Source organism: Triplophysa dalaica, chromosome 2, assembly GCF_015846415.1.
Source record: "Triplophysa dalaica isolate WHDGS20190420 chromosome 2, ASM1584641v1, whole genome shotgun sequence".
NCBI classification, from domain to species: domain Eukaryota; kingdom Metazoa; phylum Chordata; class Actinopteri; order Cypriniformes; family Nemacheilidae; genus Triplophysa; species Triplophysa dalaica.
Genome location: NC_079543.1, coordinates 21,167,543 through 21,193,707, shown reverse-complemented (window position 1 = coordinate 21,193,707; position 26,165 = coordinate 21,167,543). Strand labels below are relative to the sequence as shown.

Here is a 26,165-nt window from a genome sequence, read left to right as displayed (position 1 = left end):
AACATATACAAATATAGAGACAAAAATATTAATTTGTGAGTTTTTACTGTCCACGTCCAATACACTGATATTTGCTGTAGGCCCATTATAAGACACAGAAGGCTGCAATTAATTTAAAACTACTTTTGTTACTCTTCTTAAATAATATGTCACAACTGAGTCAGTCTGGACAATACATGTCATTTCCATACTTAAGCAAATCAGACAGACAGTTGTTCAATGTGATCAGGATTAGTTTAGGAGAGAAATGGCCACCAAAGTGGAAAAGAAAAGAACTTGCTGTCAGTGCATATAATTTTACCAAGTTCCAGTCAGCCATGACGTTGATTATTTCGGAGATGTTGGCACTTATGTCCCCCTTTTAACTGTAGAGGGTTTTACTCTTCTTGGCCTCTACAATGGCAAAGAAGAAGAGAGCCACACCCCTTTCCTCCCCCGTCTCGCACGTTTTTGACACCCTGAAATCAATCCGAAACTACAGTTTTCACCTATGTATTAAGAGAAAGACAGACAGAGCAAAAGAAAGATGCATGTATGTTGGTGGACTTTCTGGAATATCCTGAGTATGTTGATACCAGGCAAGAGTAATTCTCTCCAGATAGTGACTTAAGCATTTCAATCCTTTCTTTCAAAGTCTGTATCCATCCCACCGCCTTCAAGTCTTTCTTTAAGTAAGTTGTATGGCACTAAAGTAAAGTGAAAGAAGGAGGATTCTGGAGAAGGTGGGAGAGTTTTTGCAAGTTTGGCAGGGGGTTGCTCCATTGTGGAAGGGCTGAAAGGAAGACAATCTTGGGTTCCTTGGGCTTCATCCTTGAGTGGACCTGAAGAAAAATAATCAGCCCCATGAAATCAAAGCTTCTCAACAGAGGACCAGAATTCGGGCATTAGCCTGAGCTACAGCAAAACATACACACATCCAAGCACACTAACCTTTCAGTATGCAGACAAAAAAACGTTGGAAGTTATGTTGGAAAAACAATCATTTCGTGGCCAAAAAATATCTACAATGAATTGAAACAATGTGGTATTTTAGCATCTTCAAAGTACTAATGCTTTGTAATAAAGTAATTAGTGTTGGCACAGTTATTATATTTTTCTTATTTCAAATAACCAGACATGCTCTTAGGTATGAATGATTTTTTTAATGGTAATTTTTTTTTAATTGCCAAAAAAATTAACTTATACCGACAACTCTTCTGCACTTTTGGATGGAAGAAAGTGCAGGTGTCTGTCATCTGACTGTCAGAATGAGGAATTGACGGATGACCAGACAGATAGACGGGTGGATGAACAAATCAGTAGATGGATAACATAAAGGCATTTGCCAAACGGTGTTCAAAACGTCGGTGCGGAAAAGAAGCGAAGAGAGTGAGAGAAGACAAAGAAGGCATGCAGATGGGAAATGATAATACCATAAAAGATGAAAGCGTTGAAAGAACACCGAGTGACCAACAAGCCAATATTGGTTTAAATCCGTAGTTGGAACACTGAGTTAAGCGGAGGATGAAAAGCTGGTAAAATTAGAGTCCTTAGCTTCACCACACAGTATGAATCAAAACAAATGAAGCAGAGCTAAAATGGCTCAGGGTTTATACCATTGTCATGTAAAATGCCTAAAATGCTAAAGAATCCACTCAGAATGTATCTTCTTCACATCTAAAGTTTGATTTATATGCAGGTGATTATGTTGTAATGATCTTATCTGAACTAAAAGCATATTTGGTCAGTTTGGTATTCATAATGTTGACTTAAAGAAAACATAGGCTCCATCAACAGTGGAAAGTTGGACACAAAAATGTATATTTAAAAATGGCATATTTAATTGTTTGGTTGTTCAATACTTAATTTGCTTTCATATATTTCAACATTAAAAAGCTTCAAATGAACTTTAAAGTGATTTAAATCTTGTTTTACTATTAGTGCTACTATGTTGTATATATTGCATAGAAGTTCAAATCAATGGACATACTCTTTGCATTTGACAAACCCACTTTTTATTAAGTAAATATTTCAGTGTTTTGTATTTTGTTGTGTGAAATGTGTGCCACTGTTTGTTTAATGTTACAGGAAACATGAAATTGTAAGCACAGCATAATAACAGCAACGAATACATAGAGTCTTAGCATATCTAATGTATACCAATACAGTTATAATTATCTTCCTCCATGAAGTGAATAAGAAGTTCTTATTTACTGTTTTAAATCCACGTCATTGTGTAAAGCTACTAACTTGATAATCTTAATTTGCCTTAAAACTCTGACCTATTGACTTCTTTGGCTGAGCTGGTGTTTGGTTTGCTGGCTGCAACTGGATGTCCTGTGTTTGTCAATTAAGAGCGGGCGGTAGTCCAGCAGTCCAGAGGGGTGTGCGTGAAGGGTGGAGAACACGCTTCTCAGCTCTTCCTGGCTCTCACACACGCCACACAGCTGCAGGACAGCACCCAGCTCAGCCACAGAGAGAAGCCCAGTGTCAGAGCCGTCCAACCGGCCGCAGGCCCTGTGCAGAGCATTGGCCTTACGCCGGAGCTACAATGCAACCAAAATTTAACATTTGAATGAAGTTCAATGTAAACAGAAAACAGTAAATCACAACAACAAAAAATTACAGACTGGGTCACAGTTTTGAAAATGCATGCAATAGCAGATAGCAAGATGTTGTCACCTAAAAGCCATACATTACCTTGCGCCTGATCTTGCGGCTTAGCGCTCCTGGGGTGCCTATTTCTTTAGTTTCTCTAGGCGACTGCAAAGCAGTTGCCATGTTGGTTCCATGCTTCCATGTTTGACTCTGGGATAGGAAAGGCCTTAGGAACTCTGTGTAGGATACTCTGATAGGATGACAATTCAGATATTCAAACTTTACATGATTAATGATTGAAGTTATAAAAACTACTCTTATAACAAAACAGAACAATGGTATATTATACCATATTGTACCTATACCATATTATGAAAAAGCTACCAAATTGATGTTAATTCATATAAATTGACATTGTCTTTTGTGAAAGTATTACGATGCTTTGAGTTTGGTAGCTGAACAGAATCGATCTGTTTGGTAGGCTGGTATGTACAAGAACACTGTAGTACTACCAATAGTACTACTGTACAGCAATCAGACTGCATTACGAGGATTTAACCCTTAAATTATAAAAAAAAGAATATTTCCTTTCAATTATTATATTTTTTATTAATGTATATACACTAAAAGTTTGTGTATCTAAAATATTCCTTACGATCTTAAAAATCTTTTGAGTTGAAGCCTTCTGTCTGAATATTTAAGTATGAAACATCAACATCTTAATTTTATTACCAAAAAATATTGTTCAATAAGAATACCATGGTTAGATCCTCAAGAAGGTGCCAAGAAAGTTTTTTTTATTCTAGGCACAGGGTGGCCACTTAGAAGCTGCTAAAACTTAACACAGTTTGATTTAATTTGGATTTTTATAAACACAACATATAGTTACATTCTATAGGCTTGATAAATTTTCAATTTTTCTAAAATGTGGGAAAAATGAAGAATGAGCCCACAATTATAGTAAGAGCAAGTGACTATATTTTAAATGGTAGTAGGAGGATGTGTTTTTATTTATTTTACAGGCTCATCTCTCCATACTGTTTGTGTATTTGTAGGGCATCTACCTGCCATCGTTGTTGATGTCAAACTTCTTGGCCAGCACATCACACTCATGCTGGCTGAGAAGAACACAGAGATTCATAAGGATCTCTTTGAATTCCTCACTGCTAACAAAGCCAGTTCCAGCAAAATCCATCTCGGAAAACTCAGTCCAGAGATCAGAAACGCACAGCTCCACCTGTTGGAATAAAGAGATCTCTGTTCACAAAAAAATACTAACACACACACCCTATTGAAAATCAGATCTCAGTTCTTTCGAACAAACAACTACACTCCATTGCAAAAGATATGCCTTGCACACCCCCACCTTGGCCCGAAGCGCATCCACTAGTATATCTGAGACACAGTTGAGTGTTTTGGAGAGGCGCATGAGGTCATTATCTCCACGTTTGGGGGGATTGTGCTTGGCATTAGGGTAACAGCAGGATCTGGGCGATGGGCCAAAATGACGAATAAACTGTTGAAAGTCCACAGTTCCGTCCTGCTGGGTGAACAACGAGGTCCACAACCTCCGCACCTCTCCGCGAGTGACCTCAGGATGGAGCTCTAACCTGGACGGGGTGAGAGGGAACAGGGTGAATGAGGAGAGAGAAAATTTGGGGGAAAGGGGAAAAAATATGAGAATCACGAATGTTCTGAATGTAAAGGTTTAGATATATCTCAATTTCTTAGAAGAATACAGACACTGTGACCCCCACCCCCGCCTCTTAGGCTTTCCCACCCCATTTATTTAAGCTGTATTTAAGCAAAAACCTGGCAGCCAACAGCACAGAAGCAACAGTTTTTCTCACACAAATACACAAACATACTGTCACGCTTGAGAACTGAAGAAGAGTGCTGTGAGAAAAAGCAACTTGAGGGGATCTGACAGCAAACAAACACATGTCTGTATCACATAACCCTAATCTCCCATTCAAGCTCAACTAATTCAGGCTAAACAGATCCACGAAGATGACTGTATTTATGCATAAGTTTAAGATAACGTTTCTTACGTTAGAACTTGCACAGGAGATCCTGAAATGTCAGTTGGCATTAACTAAATGTTGTTTTTAAAGTAGATGACAAAAAAGGAAAGTTACGAACTAAGCCTGGTAGTGCAAGTAAAGATCACAATAGCTAAGGTTTAGGGACTTACATTTTAGCAAACTTGTGGAATCTTTGAAGAAAAATGTTACAAATGCTTTGAATTTGTATAAAAATGTTCAAATATAAAATAGTCTTGATTTATAAGAGATTTTTACAGTTACAACTATAGCGTTGTCAAAACGATTAACAGTGATTAAATGATTTCAATATAAAAGTCTGTATTTATAGCCTATAATATATGTGTCTGGCAAGTATATTTACATGTACATATGAATACACATATATTAAAGAGACATCAGTAATATATTCATGCATAATGTTAATTATATTTATATAAACATTTATCTGTATTTATGTAAATTTTTAATCTATACACATGCATGTGTGTGCATTATATATACATTACAAACGCACAAACACACACTCACTCACACACACACACACACACACACATATGTAATTACATATAATTATACACGCCACACACATGGGTAGTTAACAAATACACTGTTTATGCGTCCTATGGTGTGACATAGCAAAAATTCTGTAAGGCTGTTTTATATAATTAAAATGTATATTTATATTATAAAATAGGAAATGAGAGATTTATCTTTTAATATTTTTAGATATGTTTTTTATTTGGTCAAAGTCTTTGCTTTCACAACATCGGACACATTTACAGTTAATTTTTCAAATACAAACACAAACATTTATTTTATACTAATCGATTTAACAGCACTAGTTTCAACATAATTCCCAAATTTCCATTTAGTTTTTCCAGTTCTGATGCGTTTACTATTCTATAATGTGGGGTAAAATATTAATAAATAACAAGTGACCCTTAACCCTTGAACAGTAAATAATTCCTAGAATGCATAAATGTGTGCTACTGCTATCTAGTCCTTTTTTTACCTTGCTGAAATATAAGTGTGTATTTGTGCGTGTGTGCAAGCTGCATGAATGAGTTTCTGCTGTTTCCACAGAAGCAACAGTTTCTCACAAGACACATACTGTGGGAGCCAGAGGAGTTGGCACTGACATGTCAGCCAAACCCTCTGTGAACTGTGCTGCGGTAAAGCCTGTTAGTGTCACTAATCTCTGAGCTGGCGAGGCGAGTTCAGTTCACCTTGGACCGGTTGGCACCGTCTCTCTGTCTCCGTGCACCAGTGCCACGCCACAGATTATGCAAATACACTCACGATGCCCCCCATTCAGACCACGGATCCTTTTGGGCCCGTTGCCATATTCAAGCCCAAAAATGAATAGAGAGATAAAAGAGGGTGATGTAGAAAAAAGAATGAGAAGTGGGTGGGAGAGAAATCACAAAGAGGGTCAAAGGAAGAACTGGAGAAACAGCATGGGGAGGGGAGAGAGCAGAGTAAATAAACAGATAAATAATTTAAAGAAATGGAGGAGGTTCTCACGTGGGGTGAACAGTTCAGTACAGTTGGTTTTGTGCACAACAGCAGGTTTAGTTCACAGGCTGAGAGAACGACAGAGAAAGGTGCAGGAAAAAACTGAAAAAGACGTGCCAGGCTTTATTTATAGATAATGACTGACAGGTACAGGACCAAATTCCATGAAATGTAAATGCTTCAATGGCATGCTGTCCCTAATATTTTTCGAAATATTTTAATATATATGTAGAACTCTTCTATATTCAATTTGATTACTTAACTTTCTTGCTTTATTTTGTTGGGCAAAAATGTCTAGTTGGTGTAACTTTTCACAGATTGTAATTATGAATTATTTCCCCGTTCACAGAAAAATCTGAAAAGATTATATCACAGTAAGAAGCCCTGTAGATCGTCAAAATTGTGTCAAGGTGTGGTAATACTACAAAACTAGTTCATCACGAATTTCTTTTGATTCATTAATAATATTCAATATTACCATTATATTATACGCTCATGATTAATCAAGACTACCTAAATATTTTATGGTTAAAAACGTAACCAATAAAAACAATCAATGAGAAGCCTCTAGGGAAATTATGTAAATGGTGGATGGGTAATACTCCAGTTTTACAGTAAGGGTTATTGATTTTGAAAACATGGCAACATCTAAGTGTGCAGTAGAAAATAAAAACCCACTGACTAAGATCTTCACTGTGCCAATAGCTTTCGAAAGTACTACACCAAACACATTGTTACTCTTGTGGAAAAAGCAGGTTTGTTAACTTGCACAATTAAGGGATCATTTTCAGAGAGACAAAAAATCCTATTGATGGCTTTGTCTTTGGGGACAAAAGGATGCAAGAGGTGTAGGAGCATGTGCGGGGACTCCGGTCTTGTGAGACACACAAGGAATGCTTGTCACAATGCTGATTTTGGGAAACACTCAGGGATGCACAACATAGACAGAGATTCACTGATTTGGCATGGTGCTATAGACAATGATGAGGAATGCAGTCTACATTCCTTTATTCACTACAAGGATGTGTGTGTTTGGAGACAACCATGTAAATGCCTTCAACATAATCTCCAGAAATTCTGATTACAAACAAAGGTGATAAAAAGACATTATGCCTGAATACAAATCAATTATTTTTCATTGACACATTTATTGGCTCCTTAATGGATGAGGGTTAGACTATTAGACTAATGATTCAGACTGTACAAAATGATTTTGCAGTTTAGTTGTCATCATTTTTATGTTGACACAACTTACAGTTACCAAATTTGTTCCTACTGTTTCTTAACGTTTTGGACATGAGCTGACTGAAAAAATTCAGAAACAAGCCAGATCAACTTATGTGCCAATTAACTTTTTTTTAATGTAATTACATGTATAATTTTAGTTACCAAATAGACTACAAAGGGATCTTAAGGGAACATGGAAAACCACCTTTTAAGTAGCTGATACATCTCTTCTTGAGCGAGACGCCTGGTGTTCTTCTCATCCAGCTCCTCAAACTCTCTCAGTAAATCTCTGTAGCGGTTTGCCACCACAGTTCTTATGACCCTAAACAACTGAAACATCACATGTTCATTATACACTTTTGTTTGGTACTTGAAACTTGAATTAAACTGATGTTCAGTCAAACAATGTAAATTAAAGTTTTACAAATGTGTCACACAAAATCATATTTTAGTGGCAGAACATCTTTTGTGGTGAATTTATTATTTTTTACACACAACTGTCTATAAAAACACATTTTCTGTAAACCTTAAAGTGATACTTTCTGTCATGAATTATTTGCAAACCTGTATTATTTCTTTGTTCTGTTGAGCACAAAGAAACATATTTGTAGGAAAACTGTTCTTGGCCATCATTGACTACCATAGTAGAAAAATTACAATGGTAATATAGTCAAAAAATAGTCAAAAGTGCCCGAGAACTGTTTGCTTTTCTTCAAAATATATTTTTTGTGTTCAACAGAAGTCTTTAAATAGTATTAAGTTTCCTATAGTATTGCATTGTGCTGTTGGAGATTTAAAGTGTTGGTTCAGCTCAAAACAAAAAATCTTCCATTATTAACTCACCCTCATGTCATTCCAAACCTGTGTGACTTTCTTTCACAAAACCCAAAGGAGATATTGTGAAGATAGTTGGAGACCTTAATGCCACTATCGACCACCATTAACATTGCTTAAAATATCTTTTGTGTTCGACAGAAGAAACTCATGAGCATAAATAAATGATGACAGATTTTTCATTTCTGTGTGAACTATCCCGTTAAAATATATTATTTAGACAAAAACTCTACATATCTCAACTCTGTAATCATGACATCATACCTCAAGGTCACTTCGATTTTGTTCCACTGAGCCCCTCTCTTCATCTGAATCGTGACCGGCAAGCTGAGCAACAGGCTTGAAGAGGCTGGGAACTCCTTTCCTGAGGAAAAAGAACATCAAAAGTCTTTTTAGGCCATTTCTTTGCTGTTCAGATCAAACTACGTATAAGAAAACCTCAGAAAAATCGCTTTGTGTCTCTGAATTCCCCGAATTTCAACAGTTCTCGCTTGAGTGGCGAACAGGGTGAGGTACTGGACCTGACACTAAAACGCTGCAACTGACCGCTTTAAGAGCAACTGGAGTGGTCAAACCAAGCAGACACCTGATGGTCTTGAAGTCTAAAACTATCGAGAAGCACATGAGAAAAGAAGGCACAAAGCCCAGCCTAGGCTAATGTGTTCCCCGTGCGCTTGGATGGGTTGATGGGGGCCGGGCTCGGCTGAGCGGATAGCCGTGGCTCTTTTGTGCTCAGGAGAGGACAGCCACACCCCAGGCTTTGGGCAGGAGTCCTGGGCCATCTTAAGGCCACAGTCCGAACGAGGTGGGCGGACCACTGGCTTGAGAGGTCATGGGTAGAGCAAAGAGTGACGTACTGGATAAAGACTGAAAAGAGAGCAGGAAAAGAGAAAGATGGTGAGATTTAAAAGAAACAGTTACTTTAAATGAGAATGTACAAAGTAGTTCAGAGAGATGAAAGGATATGACACTGACAGCAAGAGGCAATGTGTTTGTGTTTGTGCATCCTTAAAGACAAAGTTGCTAGCTTGCCTTCCAAATGTTTTTTTCAATGACAAAATGCTCTTTTCAAAAGATGTATGGCGTTCTTTACTTCACTTTTGATACCACAAACCAGAATGAACCAGACACCATCAACAAGCTCGACACAGCATCACAAAGTTAAACAAGTGAAATTTTGACATTGTATTTAAATGTTTAAAGGTTTTGAACAGAATTGGTCACAAAAGACGATATTTTGAAGAATGCTGGTAATCACACAACAGGGGTGAACTTTTAAAACACTACCAAAAAAGTATGTTCGCATTTGCCTCTTCTCTCATGCTCAAAAGACAAGAGAACTATACAGATCATAGCAAGAGGTTAAGTCTATTAGCAGACCTGTTGGATGTCTAATGAAGAGCTGAAGGAAGAGACCTCCTGACCCAACCACGGACAACTCAGCAGGACTTCCATGTCCAACAGGCCAGCCACAAAACCAACACAGCAGGACGTGACATCGGCGCAACGCCAAATCAACATCACACCACACAAAGACACACACCAACTCAAGTTCAAAACTACTCCGATTCGAAGATCCATTAAGTGAGGGGCAATTATTTTTTCTAAAATATCCACATTTTTCCCTTGTTAGAAAATAAATAATAACAAACTGATAAAGTTTATAACTGATTGTATTTGTATTGAATGACTATATAATGCTGTAATTTTAGTGACTGCTAATTATTTTACTCATTAGTTGTCAAAGCATCTAAAGTAAAGTCGCTTTTCTGCCCACAGGGGGCACTTGACTCTTGACTGACGGAAACAGTCTCTCAAATAAATATAGAACTTAAAAAAGGCATTCAATAATTTTAGTACATAACTTTTTTTATAATTCTATACTCTTTGTGAACACATTTTTAGTCGAAATGACTTAAAAAGGAAAAACCTGCAAACCAATAAAAACTAACAAGGTTAAAATATCATAAAAATCAACATGAAAATCATTTGAGGTATGTCAAACCATCAATTTCAGTTTAGGTTTCATTTCTTATTTTAATATTAATTCTACTGAGAAAACGTATTTTATATTGATTTGTCTGTAAAGTTTGTCCTTCAAATTCCCCTAAAAGCTCCTCAAATCCACTTCAATTCAAATTGTAAGATGAGACAATCGCACTTTTTAACACGCTAGATGTTCCTCAGACTAACATGTTTGTATTTCATACAGGTTCAAAAATGATTAAGATCCCTCAACGGATCATTCTCAACCTCAGACGAATGATCTTCAGATAGAAGAGATATCGAGTTGTTTTAACAGACGAGGAGTCCGTGAAACTCCTCACAAACACTTCTCCACAAGCGGAGATTGAGGGATTTGGCATTAAAAGAAGAAAGATCTCGAGTCCCATCACTCGCAGAGAGGAGATACCCACAGAGATAACTGGTGAATGAATGGGCAGCTTATTTCTCTTTCATTTCGTCTCGTCTGAGGACGTAGAGAGGAGAGAGGGAGGGAATAAGTAGATGCACATTTACCACATTTGAAACTGTATTGTTCTGTTTAATCTTTGCCACCATCTGAGAGCAGAAGAGCAGTGCTTGGGGAATGCGAAATGTGAGAACGAGACTACAAGAGCCACATGAGTGAGCTGCAGGACCTGTGCCGTGAATATGTGTGTTGAAGATGGACACACACACATTCGCCATGTAAAACTGCTGTCAGTGGATATGTTTTACAAACAGTAAATTTTAGATTCGGGAACAAAGTTTTTCCTGGACATGCAGATCTCAAAATGATCTCAACACCTTAATGTGTCACTTTTATAAGTGATCAACCTGATGGACCATAAATTAATAGGCAGAAATAGATTTGCAGCGAAAAAGGGACTTGAGCCATATATAGCACCCTATTGCATCATGCCAACAACCATTTAGAAGTGTACATTTTGTGTCAATACAATAGAAAAGAATGGGTACTGCCGTTGTCCGTTTGACGACATGTTTTAAATATATTTTTTGTGTTCTACATGAAGAAAGAATCATACAAGTTTGAAGAGTGATTAAATGATGACATAACTGTCATTTTTGGGTGAACTATCTCTTAAAATGCAAAAATGACTATACCGGTACACAACACATAGCATTGTGACAGTGGCACATGTATTGAAGTTAGAACAATTATATTGTTTTCTCTACTTTGTAATATTCCTTTATATATATCGATCCGCTGAACCCTCCTCATTCTAGATGTTCATAGAAATTATTCACATTGTGTAAACATGGTGTTTGTGCGTAACCGTGTTTTTTTGGTGTGTGTGTCCAGTGTCCCCTACAGCTGCAGCTTCAGCAGATTACCCATCATCCACACGGCAACATTACACAAGTCGCTCTTTGAACAAAAGTCATGGCTGCTATTAATGAGATGGTAATCCCGGGCACCACTACCTCCCAGATCTGCTTCCACTGACAGGGGAAGAATGTCCAAACGGCCTGCTCACAACACCCAGCACAACACTGAGGCCATTGTCACCAGCGCTGGTCTGAGCCCTGGACCCAGCTCAAGGAGTTATCCCCTTCTATCCCGATCCTGTCCCCACACCCCCGTCTCAACCCCTTCACACCCCATGAATAAAAAATGAAAGCCTTAAATGGGCAAAGGGAGGAAAGGAAAGCGAGAGAGGGAGAGCCGAGAAAGATAAAGGAAAAACTAAATGTTTTGGCGGAGATTAGGGTGGGATATCTGGGATTTTGACGTCTGAGGTTCCCACACGGAGATCTGACATCTACCCATCCCATGACTGCTCGGTCTCTCTGTCTCATCGCAGAGACCACACAAACCGTGAGGGGCCCGACAACCACTGAGATGCTTTAACGTACCGGGAGAAGCCAAAGAATCGAGATGAAGAATCGAGGCCGGAGAAACAACTAAAAACTACAAGTTCTCTAAAAAACAGATGTCTACAGTGTAAGAAGCACTTTCATACCAATATATACTACATTTCTCTTTAATGCTGAATTGACCCAGCATAGAAAATCACAAATGAGATCTTGGTACGATCTCCAAGATAGCAAAAGGAGCTTAAATTTAGAGCAGATGGAAACATTTCCTCAGATTTACCCTTTAGATAAAATCCCTAGTAATCTCACATAATTATTATTTAACGAACTGTAACACATACTGTCCAAATTAATTAATTTATTTGCTTATATATGTTTTGTACTTTTTACTTATAATGTCTTGTGTCTTTAGTTCTACAAAATAATCGTAGAAAAATCGGTTAGTTCACACATTTAAAAAGGGATAGTTCACACATTTATTTAGCTGTGTGTCATTCAAATCCTGTATGATTGTTTTTACTGTGGAAAACAAAAGATATTTTTAGAAATGTTTTGTTAGTTTTGTGTCCATACAAAAGAAGTCAATAGGGGCCAACATTGTTTGGTTGCCAACATTCTTCAAAATATCTTCAATATATCTAGCTCCACAGGTTTGGAATGATATGAGGTTGAGTAAATGACGAAAGATTGTTTGATTATTGTGTGAGCTGTTATTTTAAATAATACATTAGTGTGCATTTTCATGAACTACGAAAAAGCAACTTAAACATTAAATAACATTTTTGATAATATCTTCATTGGGTCGTCATCATGCTTTCTTTCTTTTGACGGTTTAGGAAAGTTTGTGAGAGACAACGCTTATCTGTGAAGCTGAGCTTGTAAACATGCCACAAGGGAGTGTGTATTTCCCTCAAGGGGATAACAAAGTAACATCATTTAAACTCCACAGATTCCCAAAGATGCAAACTAGCCTCTCAGAGTGCATCTCAATGATTCAGTGTAGCAAAAGGGCTTGTTTGAGAAAAGTTGTAGGCCAAAGCATCTCTAGAGTAGATGAAACCTCATTTTCTCAGTGTGCACCTTGCGCCAAATTCTGCCATGCACTGGTTAATGTGATGCCGTATAAAAAAAACAAAATTGTATTTGTTGTACAGTGTTACAATTAAATGTTCAAAATAATGCAGCCGAATTCAAAAGAAAGCTCGTCTGGGATGTGAGCGATGTTAATCCGCTCTGAATGTTGGCCGCTAATGCTCTGTTTGACTAACATGTCAAATTTTCCTCCAAACAGAGGAAATGCCACACAGGAACTACTGACATCGAGATCAGCTTTAGCTTTAGCATGAATGATTTAGCATTTCTCATGGGACAGAGAGAGAGAGAGAGAGAGAGAGAGAGAGAGAAAGTTGGTATAGCTGTCATTGGCCGGGCACGATCTGCCTTTCTCACTGTTCTCTGCACGTATAGAAGTTCTTAAGTTTTCTTTCTTTCTATTCAGGAGGTCCCTTGGTGCATGGGCTTTTTCCCCACTGTTAGTATTACAAAATCCCCTTTCAGTATAACCCTTGTCACCTGTCAACTAAGCCAGCCTGGTTTTCTAGGTCTTTATCCTCTACACACACTGAGAGGGAAAATAAAATGAGCAGCTAAGCTCATACCCTGCCCCCATTTGATGCCTGCGCGCACCCTAGACACACACACACGCAGTAAAACCGCATGTCTCAGAGCTGCTACTCTAGCAGATTAAAATTCATTACCCTGTTCTATTTAAGAAACGTTTACATTGCGTTGGTTATTGTTGGTCATTCATTAGGTGGTTAGGGGAGTTCACATGGGTCCTTCGGGGTGGTCACATCCTAATCCTCATATGCAACAGTTTTAAAGCATCTTCTTACAAAAGCAAAAACGAAAGGGGCTCGTAGCGACAAATTCATACTTTTTATGTATTTGTTCAGTTTACAGCAAATGTATGTTGTTCATTGGAGATCTTTTAAAGGGCAGTTGACTTGACAATTTCTTTGAAAACCAAAATACTTTATACTGAAAACCAACTAATGTGAATAAAATTCAATCAATAGATCAAAAGAAATATGACTTCCCATATTCGACACATTTTACACATATCTAGTTTATAAATCTGATAATGACGCATTTTAAAGTCTTTCCTACAGCTGCTTCTTCCCAATAAACCCAATGAGAAGAACACAAAGCGGGTGGATGAGCCACCCTGAAGCATGATGTCATCAGAGAGCTAATCTATCCTCTCTTCCCTGAATACAAATGATGCAGCAGTAGCGACTGTTTCATCAACATAAGAAAGCAACATATTATTATTACATTTTCTGTAAGTAGGTAGAAGTAAGGTACAACATTCAAATTTGGTCAACCAGAGTCCAACCAGATGCCATGGACAAATAACGAAAATTCTTATATACACTCATGGCGTGATGTAAAACAGAAACGATAGGCCTTACATTATGAATGAAAAACTACGGAATCAAATTATTAGACAATTCATAACGAATAAAAATAAGTTAGATAAATGGACGGACGGATGGAAAGAAAGAGAGCTAGATAGAGATAAAGAGTGATGGGTTATGCACCTGGTGTCAAAGGCTGCCATGAAGATGGGGTACTGCACGTTTCCGCGATGGTCAAGAGGTAGCCTGTCCAACAGCTGCTCAAACTGAGGGTCGGAAATCTCCAGGCCAAACCTGTGGAGAAGGTCAGAGGTTGGTCAGTACGAGGTCACCGGTGTCACCAAAGCCAGAGCACCCACTCGTGAGGGCCGGTCAGTCCAGCAGGCCTCAAGCATACGCCAATCATTGACCCTCTCACACACTGCGGGGTCAGGAGGGTCAAAAGGTCAACTGCCCTCTTCACCCGGTCATCACACAGAGATGGACATACACCGGCCAGTCAATCAAGGGATTAGACTTCACATACACGTATGCACACCCTCAAATATTCACTTGGACAAACTACAACCTTCACTCGCTCCAGAAACCACAGATAAAGACAAATGAACTTATCAAATGTTATGAATAAAATGTGAGAATGTGCTCCGGACCTGACAGACATGTTCTAGATTGACTTACGTGTAATACTACACGCTGAAATAAAGAGGATTATGGTAAGGTAAATGTGTTTTAAAAGACAGGGGAGTTTCGAGTTTTAATAAGGAGAGGGAGAGTAAATTAGGTTATCAGAGTTTAGATTCGGAAAAGACGTCGTGAGCTTCAGATGCCTTTTGTCATAATTGGTGCCCTTTAAGTGTTGCTTCTGCTTTTGGTTACATTATATAATTGGTTTGGCTTGATCATGTTAAATGGCTATAAAAGTGATTGTCAAGTCTAGTCAAAAATGAAAATTATTTTACCATTTCTTCACCCTTATGTCAATCCAAACCTGTATGACTTTCTATCTTCAACAGAACACAAAAGAAGATATTTTGAAGAACGTTGGTTAACAGCAACATTACCCCCTACTGAATTCCATTGTATGGAGACAAAACCACTTTAGATTTAAATGAGGGTGTATTAATGAAAACAGAATTTAAATTTTTTGGTGAACCATTTCTTAAAATACTTTCAAATATACAGATTATTATACAGAAGAAGGAAAAAATATGTTGAGACAGGTTTAATGCAACAAAGAAAGAGAAAGTTTACCTGCTCTCCATCGCTGCTCTGAATTCCTCCTGACTAACAGTTCCTTTATTGAACTTATCAATGTTCCTATACACACACACAAACACATGCACACAGACATTTGTGAAAAAGACACACATCTTTCAAACACATAATAGACAGCTTTAGCTAACTGTGTAAGCAATGCGCACAGTAAGAGAATAAGGACCCAGCTACTTAAAGGAAATGTTCATCCAAAAATTGAAAAATCTCTCATCATTAACTCACCCTCTTGTCTTTTAAACCTGTGATATTTTCTTTCTTCTGTAAAACACAGAAGAAGACCGTTTAAAGAATATTGGTAACCAAACAACGGCGGTATCCAATCAGGTCTATTGTATAGACACAGAACCAATGCAAGTCAATGAGTACGGCTGTTGCTCAGTTACCCATTCTTCAAAATATCTTTTTTTGTGTTCTGCAGAAGAAAGAAAGTCATACAGATTCGTATGACAAGAGGGTGAGTAAATGATGACAGAATTTTCATTTTTGGGTGAACTATCCCTTTAAGAGACTTCAAGTTAAGGATTTGGGGCTGAATGGTTTTCGAAGGCACCTCGTTTAAGTTGAATAGTTTCTGTAATTAGGTTCTTGGTTAACAATCCAAAGCTTTAATTAAATAGACTATTACAAAACTTGTCAACCTTTGACCTAGATGGAAATAAAACATCTTGTGTGATAAAAGAGACTAAAGACACCTGTGTTCAGTTTCGAGAGGGTTGATGAGGTATTGTCCTCATGAGGAAAAAGAGGGTAAAGAGAGAATAATCTCACTCACTGAAAGGTCTGAAGGAGAGAGAGGTACTCTGACTGAAACAGGTTGGTTAATTTGGCTTCAATGGCACTTAGAGAGGAAACACAACTGCTATTCTCCTTAGAATGAAACCTGCAGAACAGAAACAAGTTTTTTCATTTATATAGTATGAGTTGTTCAGTAAACTTTTAACAAGTGAAATAAACAAGTTCATCTTATGCATGACTATACACTAAATTATTTATAAATCACACTTAAAAAACGACATTAAAATAAATTACAATTTTCAAACAGAAAAACAAAATCTAAGAATTTATTTTCAGTTGCAAATTAAAATAAATGTTGGATACTCTCTGGTTTCTGTAGTATTTAACATTAAGTAAAAATAACCTTTGAACCATTAGGCTTTGTTTGATGTTTTGTTATCTGCAATGAAATTCATGTGTCCAATACTTCACAGGGCCACTGTATTTTATTGTCACCATGGTGAAAGACTCAATAGATGGCAACTGTTTGCATGCCCCATTTTATTCAACCGCCAATCCTTTAAGCTGTGGACCACCCCAATCAAACCAAACATTGTCGGTCTAGACCCAGCAGCTGTTTACTGATCCCTGTGTGCTGGCTGACCCGGGCAGAGAAGAACTATGGGCCGTAAGCTTGTTAGAGCTGCAAAGAGTTTGACTACAAGACTTAAAGACACTTTCTCTGGATGCGTCTGTGTAATTTGGGTTGAGTGTTAGCACAGAAAATACTCCGGCTTCTGTTCCTACACAACATAGTTACTGATGACAGAATGGAATTGTCCACAATTATCAGAATCAATATTGGGTGTGGAAATGTTCAATTTCCTAATCTAGGTGTCTAAAAAATGGCACCATATCAAGTAGTGAGACAAACAAGTGAGATAATGTTTTTCACTGATCGCATTTTCATGTAGAAGAATGTGCCTTTGTATTGCACTTATGGAGGTTTCACGTAAACGTTTTACTATTTTTTGAACATTTGTACAAACTTAAATTAATATGTACACTGTAAAAATGTATTCGGTGTCATAGTAGATTTCATGAAATTAATTGAGTAAACTTTGCTTAATACAACCTTGTTCTTTTTTTTTTTACCAAAATTTAAGTTAAAATTATAGAAATATCTTAGAATTTCAAATGCACTAATAATTGAGTGAATTCAACTCAATTTTATCATGTTCAACCCACTTAAACTTGTATGAAGGATCTTTACTTAATTATTTTGTGGTGGAACTACATGAATTATTCAAGTTATTTTCAATAACTGAGCAGTGAATTTAGAGTTCCCAGCATGCTCTGCATGCGACTGAATTAGGAGAGTAAATTTTGTGAAAAAGTGCTATTTGATGTTCTTTAGAATGAAATGAAAGACTTGATAGTGTTTATTGTTCCGTTGTCTTTAAGATTTAGAAGATATTCTGTTTGTATTTCTGATTTTCGTGGTTACCATCTTTCAGAAGAGTGCTGCTTGTACTTAGTTTCGTGGGAGAGCTTGTGCAGTTTTTTTCCATGCAGTGAAAAGTAATGCTGCTAATGTCAGTACTGAGTCAACTCTCTGCTTACTTGTACATCATATATGTTTTGAACAATAATAAATATAAAAATGAAGTTAAAAAAGATCAAGTTAAATTCAATGCTCAAATTAGTAATTCTCCTTCATTTTTTAAAGTTAATCATGTGACCTGCTTAAATAATTTAGGTAGTTTTACTTGATTTATTCATGGAATATTGCGTAAAAAATATGCTTCAAAGTACTTAAAAATATTTTGTGTAATACTGTTACCTTTATTTTTTTTAAGTAAATTTCTGAGTTATTTTTTACAGTGTATAAATGGTAGAAGCATTAAAGTCTCACTGTATCCGCGGGAATATGCGGATTGTCAACTGGTATTGTAAACTGGAATAATGTACAGGTAAATGTGGTCAATGTTACTACAAGCAACAGCAGAACCAAGGTCCCTTTGACAAAGGATTCAAAATCATTATATTATTAATATAAATGTCTACATTTCCTTACAAAAGCAATTTACTAGACGTTTAGAATATTGTTATGATCGAAATCTTACCTGTGTTTTGGGTTAGAGATGATCTTGTGCGTGATTCCATCTGAACTTCTGTCCTGGAAATTACACAGGAAGTTTAAATAATGCACACTACCCTTTCTAAGCTTCAGACCACAGCGAGACAAGAACATGCCGAGGTGTTCTCTCCTCAGGTGGAGATCAAACTTCCTCAGGACCTGCAGAAAGTCTTCCCCCCTCACCTTGAAAGACAACACAGACTCACTGCATATTATACACATGACAACACCACTCAGAAGAGAGAATAGTGTAATTCTGTTTATTACCTTTCCGCTGTTCTCTGCATCCAGTTTTTCAAACTCCGCTTTCATCCTCTGAGCTCCTTCTCTGAATTTGTCCTTCAGCCATGTCTCCATGGCGATAGACGCGCGACGTTCCTCTTCTGCCTTAGAGAGCGTTCTCCCAGAGGATGCTGGGAAGAGCAAAGCATGACAGGTAGTTATGGATTGGATGAACATTAGACGACAGGTCTGTAAAGTCACGTTACATTTGAGTCATTTTCAAAATATTGGCACAAACCTGTCCCTACACTTAACAGGCATGTAAAAAGCTTCCAAATAAAACATCCAGCCGATTGAGCCCTATATACGCAGCTCAGTGCCTTTTTATAATGATGATTGTTAATTAAGTCTTCATAGTTTTGTTCATTTTTTACCCTATGTTTAAAATTTGTATGGTGTATAAAGATTTCCTTTTCATTAATTTTTTTAAATTAAGTTAAGAAATTAAACACAAGTATAGGAAATGCATACAAATGCAAACCAACATAGTTATTTATCAATAAAAATAATTTAAAATATATGTATGTCCATTGATTTTGTGTCATTGGTGTTATTAGTGACACAAACTATTATTTTGAAAGAATAAAAATATGCAAAAGTACTTACAAGGTCAAAGGTCAACAAAGTTCAAGCACACACGTGGTTAGTGTCCTTTTTTCTTACTATACAGTAAGTTCGAAATTGTATTTAAAATGTGGGTTTTTGGTGTGGTTCACTTTAAAAGCATCATTGGTGTTGCTTTGGTTTGTGTCAGTATTTTTGTGTCAGAAAAAAATGTTTTTTGTGAAAAAAACATGTTTATGGGAATATTGCATAGATTTTAGTGTGCCTCATCATGCTAGTTATGAAGTGACTTAGCCACCATTTTGGAAAATTTGCCTTTCATTAGAATTTGTCACTGGTGTTCTTGTCATTGCTGTTACACTAATGACGGAAAGCTCTATGCGTTTATTTACATTTACGATTATGCATTTGGCAGACGCTTTTATCCAAAGCTACTTACATTGCATTATACTACACACTTGTATTTGAGTATGTATGTATCATCAAATCTTAGGCATAAAAGCTGAATATTTTTTTTAACTTTTGAAGTTAGAGAATGACCCATTTGGCACAACAGGGGAACAGGACCATAGCACCCTCTATAGGTTAAGTTTTTAGTTTTACCAAACTAATAAAACCAAAAACTTGAAATGTTGACAACAACTGTTGACAACAAAGCTTAATTTTAAGTTTGGTTATGTTTTTATGTTATATTTTATTGTCTGATGCTTAATGTGGTTGATAATCTTTTCTTACTCTGTTCAGCACTTTGCCCCTACTTACATTAGGTGTTATATTAAATTATATATATATATATATTAATATTGCAATTGTGAAAAATGATCGGGGGGCAAGAAGCGTTTATATGAAAGTAGTTTATTAATAAATTATATTAGTAAAAATAATATAATTGTATATGCTCATTACTGTATTAGATAAGTTCTTGCCAATAGTAATGTTTACCAATACAAGTAGTAAAAATTGAAAGTGCATTATTCATTTGGATTTTGTGATATGTTGCAACTGATTTGTGTCCCTTTTAAGTAAAAAATATACTTTAACTCAATTTTAACATTTTATTTGTTGTGCATATTTTTGGGCGTTGTAAATATTAAGGAAAATTATGTAACTGTTCACCTTTCATGTCCTCAGCTTTGGCTGTAATGGAGACGTGGTGGTTTTTCTCATTGTTTGGTTCAATTCTTCTACTCAATCCCAATTTCTTAAGTAAAACAGTCTGTTTAGCTGCCCCAAATCCATCCACATCTAACCTGTTAAAAAAAGATTAAAGATTTTTAAAAACATATTGTATTTGGCACAATGTTGAACTGAATAGTTATACACGGTAAAGAAAGAAATTCAAACCTTTTCCATAATTTTTCAAACTCAGGATCTTTCAGGGGAAGTTTAAGTTTATTGAGAATATTTCGAAACTCTGGAGCAGAAATCCAGCTTTCGGTCACATTGTCAGATTTACATAAAACCTCCACACTCTGCAGAAATCTACACAGAAAATGAACTAGGTCAATATTGTACTTATGGTATTGTAAAAATGATATTGAATTTATAGTAAGATTCAGCACTAAGCATTTAAATATACTCTAACTGAAAAAATAGAATAATTATGATTCACCATGCAGTAAAGCCACATTTGTGCAGCCGAACAAGCATATATTTAACTTATCTTTTTAGATTTCTTCCTTTCACTGTAACATTATGTTTCCTTTTTACCAATAAATAGTGTTAAAGAGTAGAATGTAAATGTGCCTGTATTCTATTCATTCATTCTATCCATTTTTGTGTTACAATTTTTAAGATATTAATCTTACAAGTTGTGGAGATATGGAAGAAAAATATAATTATGATATTCTCAACAATATAAAATGATGTGTGTACCAGTGTTTCCCATTCTCTATCTCTCTCATTCTCTCTTTCTTATTTTTACCATCTTTCCCATCTCCCACTTGGATTCCAAGTGTGTGTGTGGAAAGAGTGGGAAAATGTGTGAGATTAGTCACAGAGATTTCGGTTCTTGCTCACGCCTAGAGTGTGTCTTGGTCTGGCGAGGTCTTAACACATCCAGTAAAAATCCATACACACACACGCACACTCTCAGAAATGAGTCTTTTAAACAGTTAGGTATAATAGTATCAGTAGTACGGGGATGCATGGGGTAATCTGCTTTGCCAATCATCTTTTCTGTCCATCCTAACAGAAGAGAAGTGAGAGCCGTCTGCATATGACTATCAACCTCTGATCGAGTCTACTGTATATTCTCTGTTTTGTGTGATCTTCATTATTACAGCTACAGCTATCAATGGATCAGTTACTATATGTTATAAAATGCTGTGTGCTCAAAATGTGTTCATCAGTCATTTTTTAAATAAATGCAAATGTTGAAATATTTGCAAGATATGAGTCACAAGGCTTTTTATTATTCCACCAGATAACCAGAGATGTAAAATATAACATGCATCCCCAAACAAAAATAGTTTACTCTGTAGTATGCCGGGACTGCAATTCGAGATCTCACCTGCTGCGTGCAGGCCCTCTCAGCAGAGCTAGTATCTGAGGAATCGTGAGTTGACCTACTGGGTTATTTTTTTTAGACTCTGGGTCCTTCAGTGCGCCATAAAAATCTTCAAAACTGATAAGAGTTCGATCAGAAAGGTGCAGACTACAAAAAATAACACAACATGATGAACATCGGTCATCTTAAACACTGATTATTTACATATACACAACATGACATTGTTGCCTTGAAATTCTGTATGTAATCGCTCAAATTATTAGAAGAAAATTCATTTACACAAGTGATATAGCTCTTTACTGCTAAATACCATATGTTACCAAATTTAGTGGTTTTTCTATTTATCTTACTCATACTTACCGTAGTAGAAGGTCTTTTAGTTGTTTAGCAGTCACTTGACGCCTCAAGAACTTTGTTACAATCTCAAGTAGTGCATATCTAAGAAACAACCAAACCATAAGAAATTTGTGTGTGTGCATGTGTGTGCGTGTGTGTGTGTGTGTGTGTGTGCGCGTGTGTGGTTGTATGTGTGTGTGCATGTGTGCGTGCGTTTGCCTTGCGTTTGTGGACGTGTGTGTGTGGTTGTCTGTGCAGATCTGTGATCTCTGTCTTCTACCTGTTGACCAGAGGTTTTCCATCAGGGTGGTTGTTCTTGAACAGGATTTTGAGGGTCAAAGCTCCTGTGGTTTGAATACGGTCTTTAAGTACATCCTCCAACTACAAACAGCAGAATAAAAGAGAGATGAAATTAAGAGTAAAAGTGAACTTAGTGGTTAATTAATTTGATACATTTATCATTTTTTTATATAGTTTATAATTAATTTAAAATGGAATTTAAAAACAAATGGTTGCACTTGCAAAAATAATGCCAATGAGGTTATATTTGCACATATGAATTCATTTAAGCAAAATATAGTTTTAATCAATCTTTGCTGCTGAAATATAACAGATTGACTTCAGATTTCTGAATATTTCTTTTCAAAAATATTTTAGGAAACACAGACTGATAAAAATAAACTGTGTGAAATTGTATGTCTTGTTATGGGAATCATGGAATGATCATGACATGGCGACTGTAATATCAGCTAAAAGCTGTAGTAACTAAGGGACTTTATGCTTTAAATGCCTGAATGTGTTAAATATGATGAGTGACAGCACATCAAGCTTCTTTTGTGAGCGGGATGCGATGGAGGGCTTGTGTGTGTTTATCCACACACCCTGTGACGGGTGTGTGTGTCTGTGTACCCCCACTGTGTGACTAAGGCAGCTCTCGTGACCAGGCGGAGTCGAGGGGCCCGTGCGCTGGGTTCAGGCGGTCAGACAGACAGAACTCCAGGGATAAGACTGGCAGGGTTAATCACACTCAACAGCCCCTCCAGAGGACAGACACCTGCAGATCTGTGGACTTTCTCTCTCACGCACCCATTTGCACATATACTCCCTCCCTCTCTATCTCTTTATCTCTCTCTTTGCTAATATCTCTCCCGGGTAAATTCTGTTATGCATAGCTGTAAGCTGCTGTGAGCAGATGAGATTTTATCAGTTCTCGTGTCTACACGACCGGTAGCTCTCGGACGTTCAATGGGATAATGCTGGGCTTTGATGTCAAAAGGAAGAACATTGGCCAGCCAATGCCATTGAGAGAAAAACACAGGAGGGAAACTATAAAATCTGGCTGTATTGAAGGGATAGTTCACACAAGAATTCTGTCATCATTTTCTGACCCTTTTGTCATTTTCAACGGCAGTATCCGTTGATTTGGATCGGTTTCGTGTCTATACAATAGAAGTGAATGGACACCGCCATTGTTTGGTTACCAAACATTTTTCAAAACATATTCTCTTGTGTTCTGTGCAAGAAAGTTATACAGGTTTGAAATGACTGGAGAGGGATGACAGAATTTTCATTTTTGGGTGAACTATCCGTTTAAGGTATTACGTATAAAACTCTGTGGAGTCACTCTGTGAACAAAGTGCTTATGAACAATCTGAACAAACTATTATGTGCTTTATGTGTTCCATTATATTATGCACATTGTAAAAAGCTTTATATAAATAAACAAATTCAACAAAATAGTATAATTCAGTAACATCATTTAGTTTAAAGGGGCGTGAATCACCTGATCAGTTCGATCTGTCACCCATGCCTCATTGCTAGAGTACGTTGTACCAGAAGCTCTACTTATGGAGCGATTCTCTGATGCCATCTTGTGACCTACAAAGAAAATCAAATGCATTTAAGGCCTACATAGGAGGCCATGTAAAATTTATTTATTTAACCAGGGAAAGTCTCGAGAATAAAACGTTAGTTGTTAACAAAATAAAAAATACTCTGAATGATCTAAATGTTAATACATTACAAAAGGTTATAGGGCTTCTCAGAATCAGTTGGAGCACAAAGGAATAGAACTGCATGGGGTTTCAGGGCGTTTTTACAAGTTGTATTATTACAGTAACCACGTGACATCTACGCATGCTCACAAAAATAGCAGGAACGCCAGTAAAAAGGGGAAGTTTGCCAGGACCACAAACAAGTCTATTTTGAGCCCCAGTGGCCGCTGAAAACATTCCTCTGATAGAACAGCGCCCTTGTGTGGACAAACGTATGAATGTATCAAGAGAAGCTAATTCCATATGGTCAATTTGATTTTAAATATGACGCATATAATTCAACTATTATGTTGTGATTTTATTCAATATGATTTTAATATTATAATAAATAGAATCAAAACATAACTTTCAATTTATACTACAATGCACATGTTTTGTTATAAACCAAACATTAAAGTATAATGTTTTACAGTCTGTGTCGTTTTTTTAGTAATCTTGCACTTTAATGTGCTTAAACGTTGATATATAGCCTATATATACATTTGTTTTGTCAAATATAACGCGAATACATTATATGTGAAAAAATTAGTTAAAATTCATGCTTGTGACTCACGGTAGGCAGATAGCTTGGGTTTATCAGAGTCGTAGATGGCCTCGTCTCCCTCTGGGATCTGCTGTGGAATATCTACTCCTCTTCTTTTCTCCATTATAGAGCTGATGCTACTCATGCTGCTCTGACTGCGAAAAGCTGAATCCAGACTCTCCGTGTCTGGAGACTGAGGTCTGATTCTTCTCTTGGGGATCCAGCATCCATCTCTGCTGCCGTCTCTTGAATAACCCCTGAGTGAGATGAGCTCTGGATCTCCAAGTCTTGATAGAGGATGTTGAATTGCAGGAAGGCGTAAAGAAGCCGCCGTGGACATCCTGGTTGAAATAATAACTTTTTTTAAATTGTAACTTTTCTCAACTCTCAGCTTTTGTTCCCAAGCGCTCTTGTTTCAAAAGAGATTGAATTGCGCCAGGAAGTCTCAATTTATCAATATGTTAAAGTCTATCTCTGAGTTGTTATTAATTTCTTAAATAAAAAAGAGGTTTTGTGTAGTACAAAGTACAAAAGCGAAAATAAATGGAGATACAGTCGCCCCAATGTTTTACAGAAGAGATCCAGGTTGCTGTTAGCAACAGCAAACGCTCGCGCCTACCAGTTGCACGAGATGTTAATGCGCATGATGCTCACGCACAAAACCTAAAAGAGTAACGCACGTATACTTAGCTACCCGAGGACATACAATTATTAATATTTTATATTGTTGCTATTATAGCTAATATTGCAGAATAACGTCATATCAGTTATTTTAGTTGAGGAGTTGCGTGAAGTGTTTTGTCAGATTAAGGACACTCTTAAGCACATCGCAAATAAAAGAAAAGTAAAAGATTTACCGATTAATTTCCAAAATAAAAAACACTTTTAAGTCAATAATAGACTATCGAGAAATAACGAGAGATTATGTTAAATTGGCTGAGGAAATTTGAGCTGCATGTGTCCTAACTGGCCTGGGACACTGTCCAAGTAGGCCCTATTGTTTTAAAAGATCCTACTCCTGGTTTCAATAAACGTTCAAGGAGATAATGCTGTACTGTGGCCAGGCAACAGACCCAACGAAGATCGAGGGGGGTCAACTGGTTCCTTTGACATAGAATAGACTATTCAATCCGGATATTATCATAAATTTAAGGACTCGATTCAACAAGCCGTTTTAAAATGGCATAATAGCAGCAACAGCAATAACGCATCATGTGACGCATCGTTGGCAGGTCGCGTGCGATTTCAAATGAAGAGTTCCCATAATTTTTTTTTAACTTGCTGTGAAATAAGTAGGCCTCAATAGTCCTATAATAGCAAATTACTTG

At 36.9% G+C, this 26,165-nt stretch overlaps 1 protein-coding gene across 3 annotated transcripts; it reads right to left on the bottom strand.

Annotated features, from left to right (window-relative positions):
• Positions 1-48: 48 nt before the first annotated feature.
• si:ch211-197n1.2 (EF-hand calcium-binding domain-containing protein 6) lies at positions 49-26,047 on the bottom strand. Of its 3 annotated transcripts, XM_056737777.1 has the most exons (19): positions 24,868-26,047; positions 24,044-24,138; positions 22,541-22,641; positions 22,285-22,362; positions 21,928-22,071; positions 20,760-20,897; positions 20,532-20,665; positions 18,837-18,982; positions 18,556-18,752; positions 16,488-16,595; positions 15,692-15,757; positions 14,624-14,734; positions 8,463-8,562; positions 7,570-7,694; positions 3,944-4,187; positions 3,642-3,814; positions 2,680-2,827; positions 2,262-2,525; positions 49-821 (listed from the first exon to the last, which is right to left on the bottom strand). In XM_056737777.1, the coding sequence occupies exons 1-18, from the start codon at positions 25,175-25,177 to the stop codon at positions 2,262-2,264; spliced, it is 2,682 nt and encodes an 893-aa protein (XP_056593755.1). In that variant the 5' UTR covers positions 25,178-26,047; the 3' UTR covers positions 49-821. The 3 variants fall into 3 exon arrangements, with proteins under 3 accessions (XP_056593755.1, XP_056593749.1, XP_056593765.1); XM_056737771.1 differs by lacking the exon at positions 49-821 and having other exon boundaries at positions 1,984-2,525; XM_056737787.1 differs by lacking the exon at positions 49-821 and having other exon boundaries at positions 1,984-2,525; positions 18,556-18,608.
• Positions 26,048-26,165: the final 118 nt, after the last annotated feature.

Excerpts from the sequence above, each read along its gene's own strand:
- si:ch211-197n1.2 (XM_056737777.1), bottom strand. The coding sequence starts at position 25,177 with ATGTCCACGGCGGCTTCTTTACGCCTTCCTGCAATTCAACATCCTCTA. Across the intron at positions 22,072-22,284 it reads CTAAAAGACCTTCTACTACG|TCTGCACCTTTCTGATCGAA; the intron begins GTAAGTATGAGT and ends TATTTTTTGTAG. Across the intron at positions 7,695-8,462 it reads AAAATCGAAGTGACCTTGAG|TTGTTTAGGGTCATAAGAAC; the intron begins GTATGATGTCAT and ends GTGATGTTTCAG.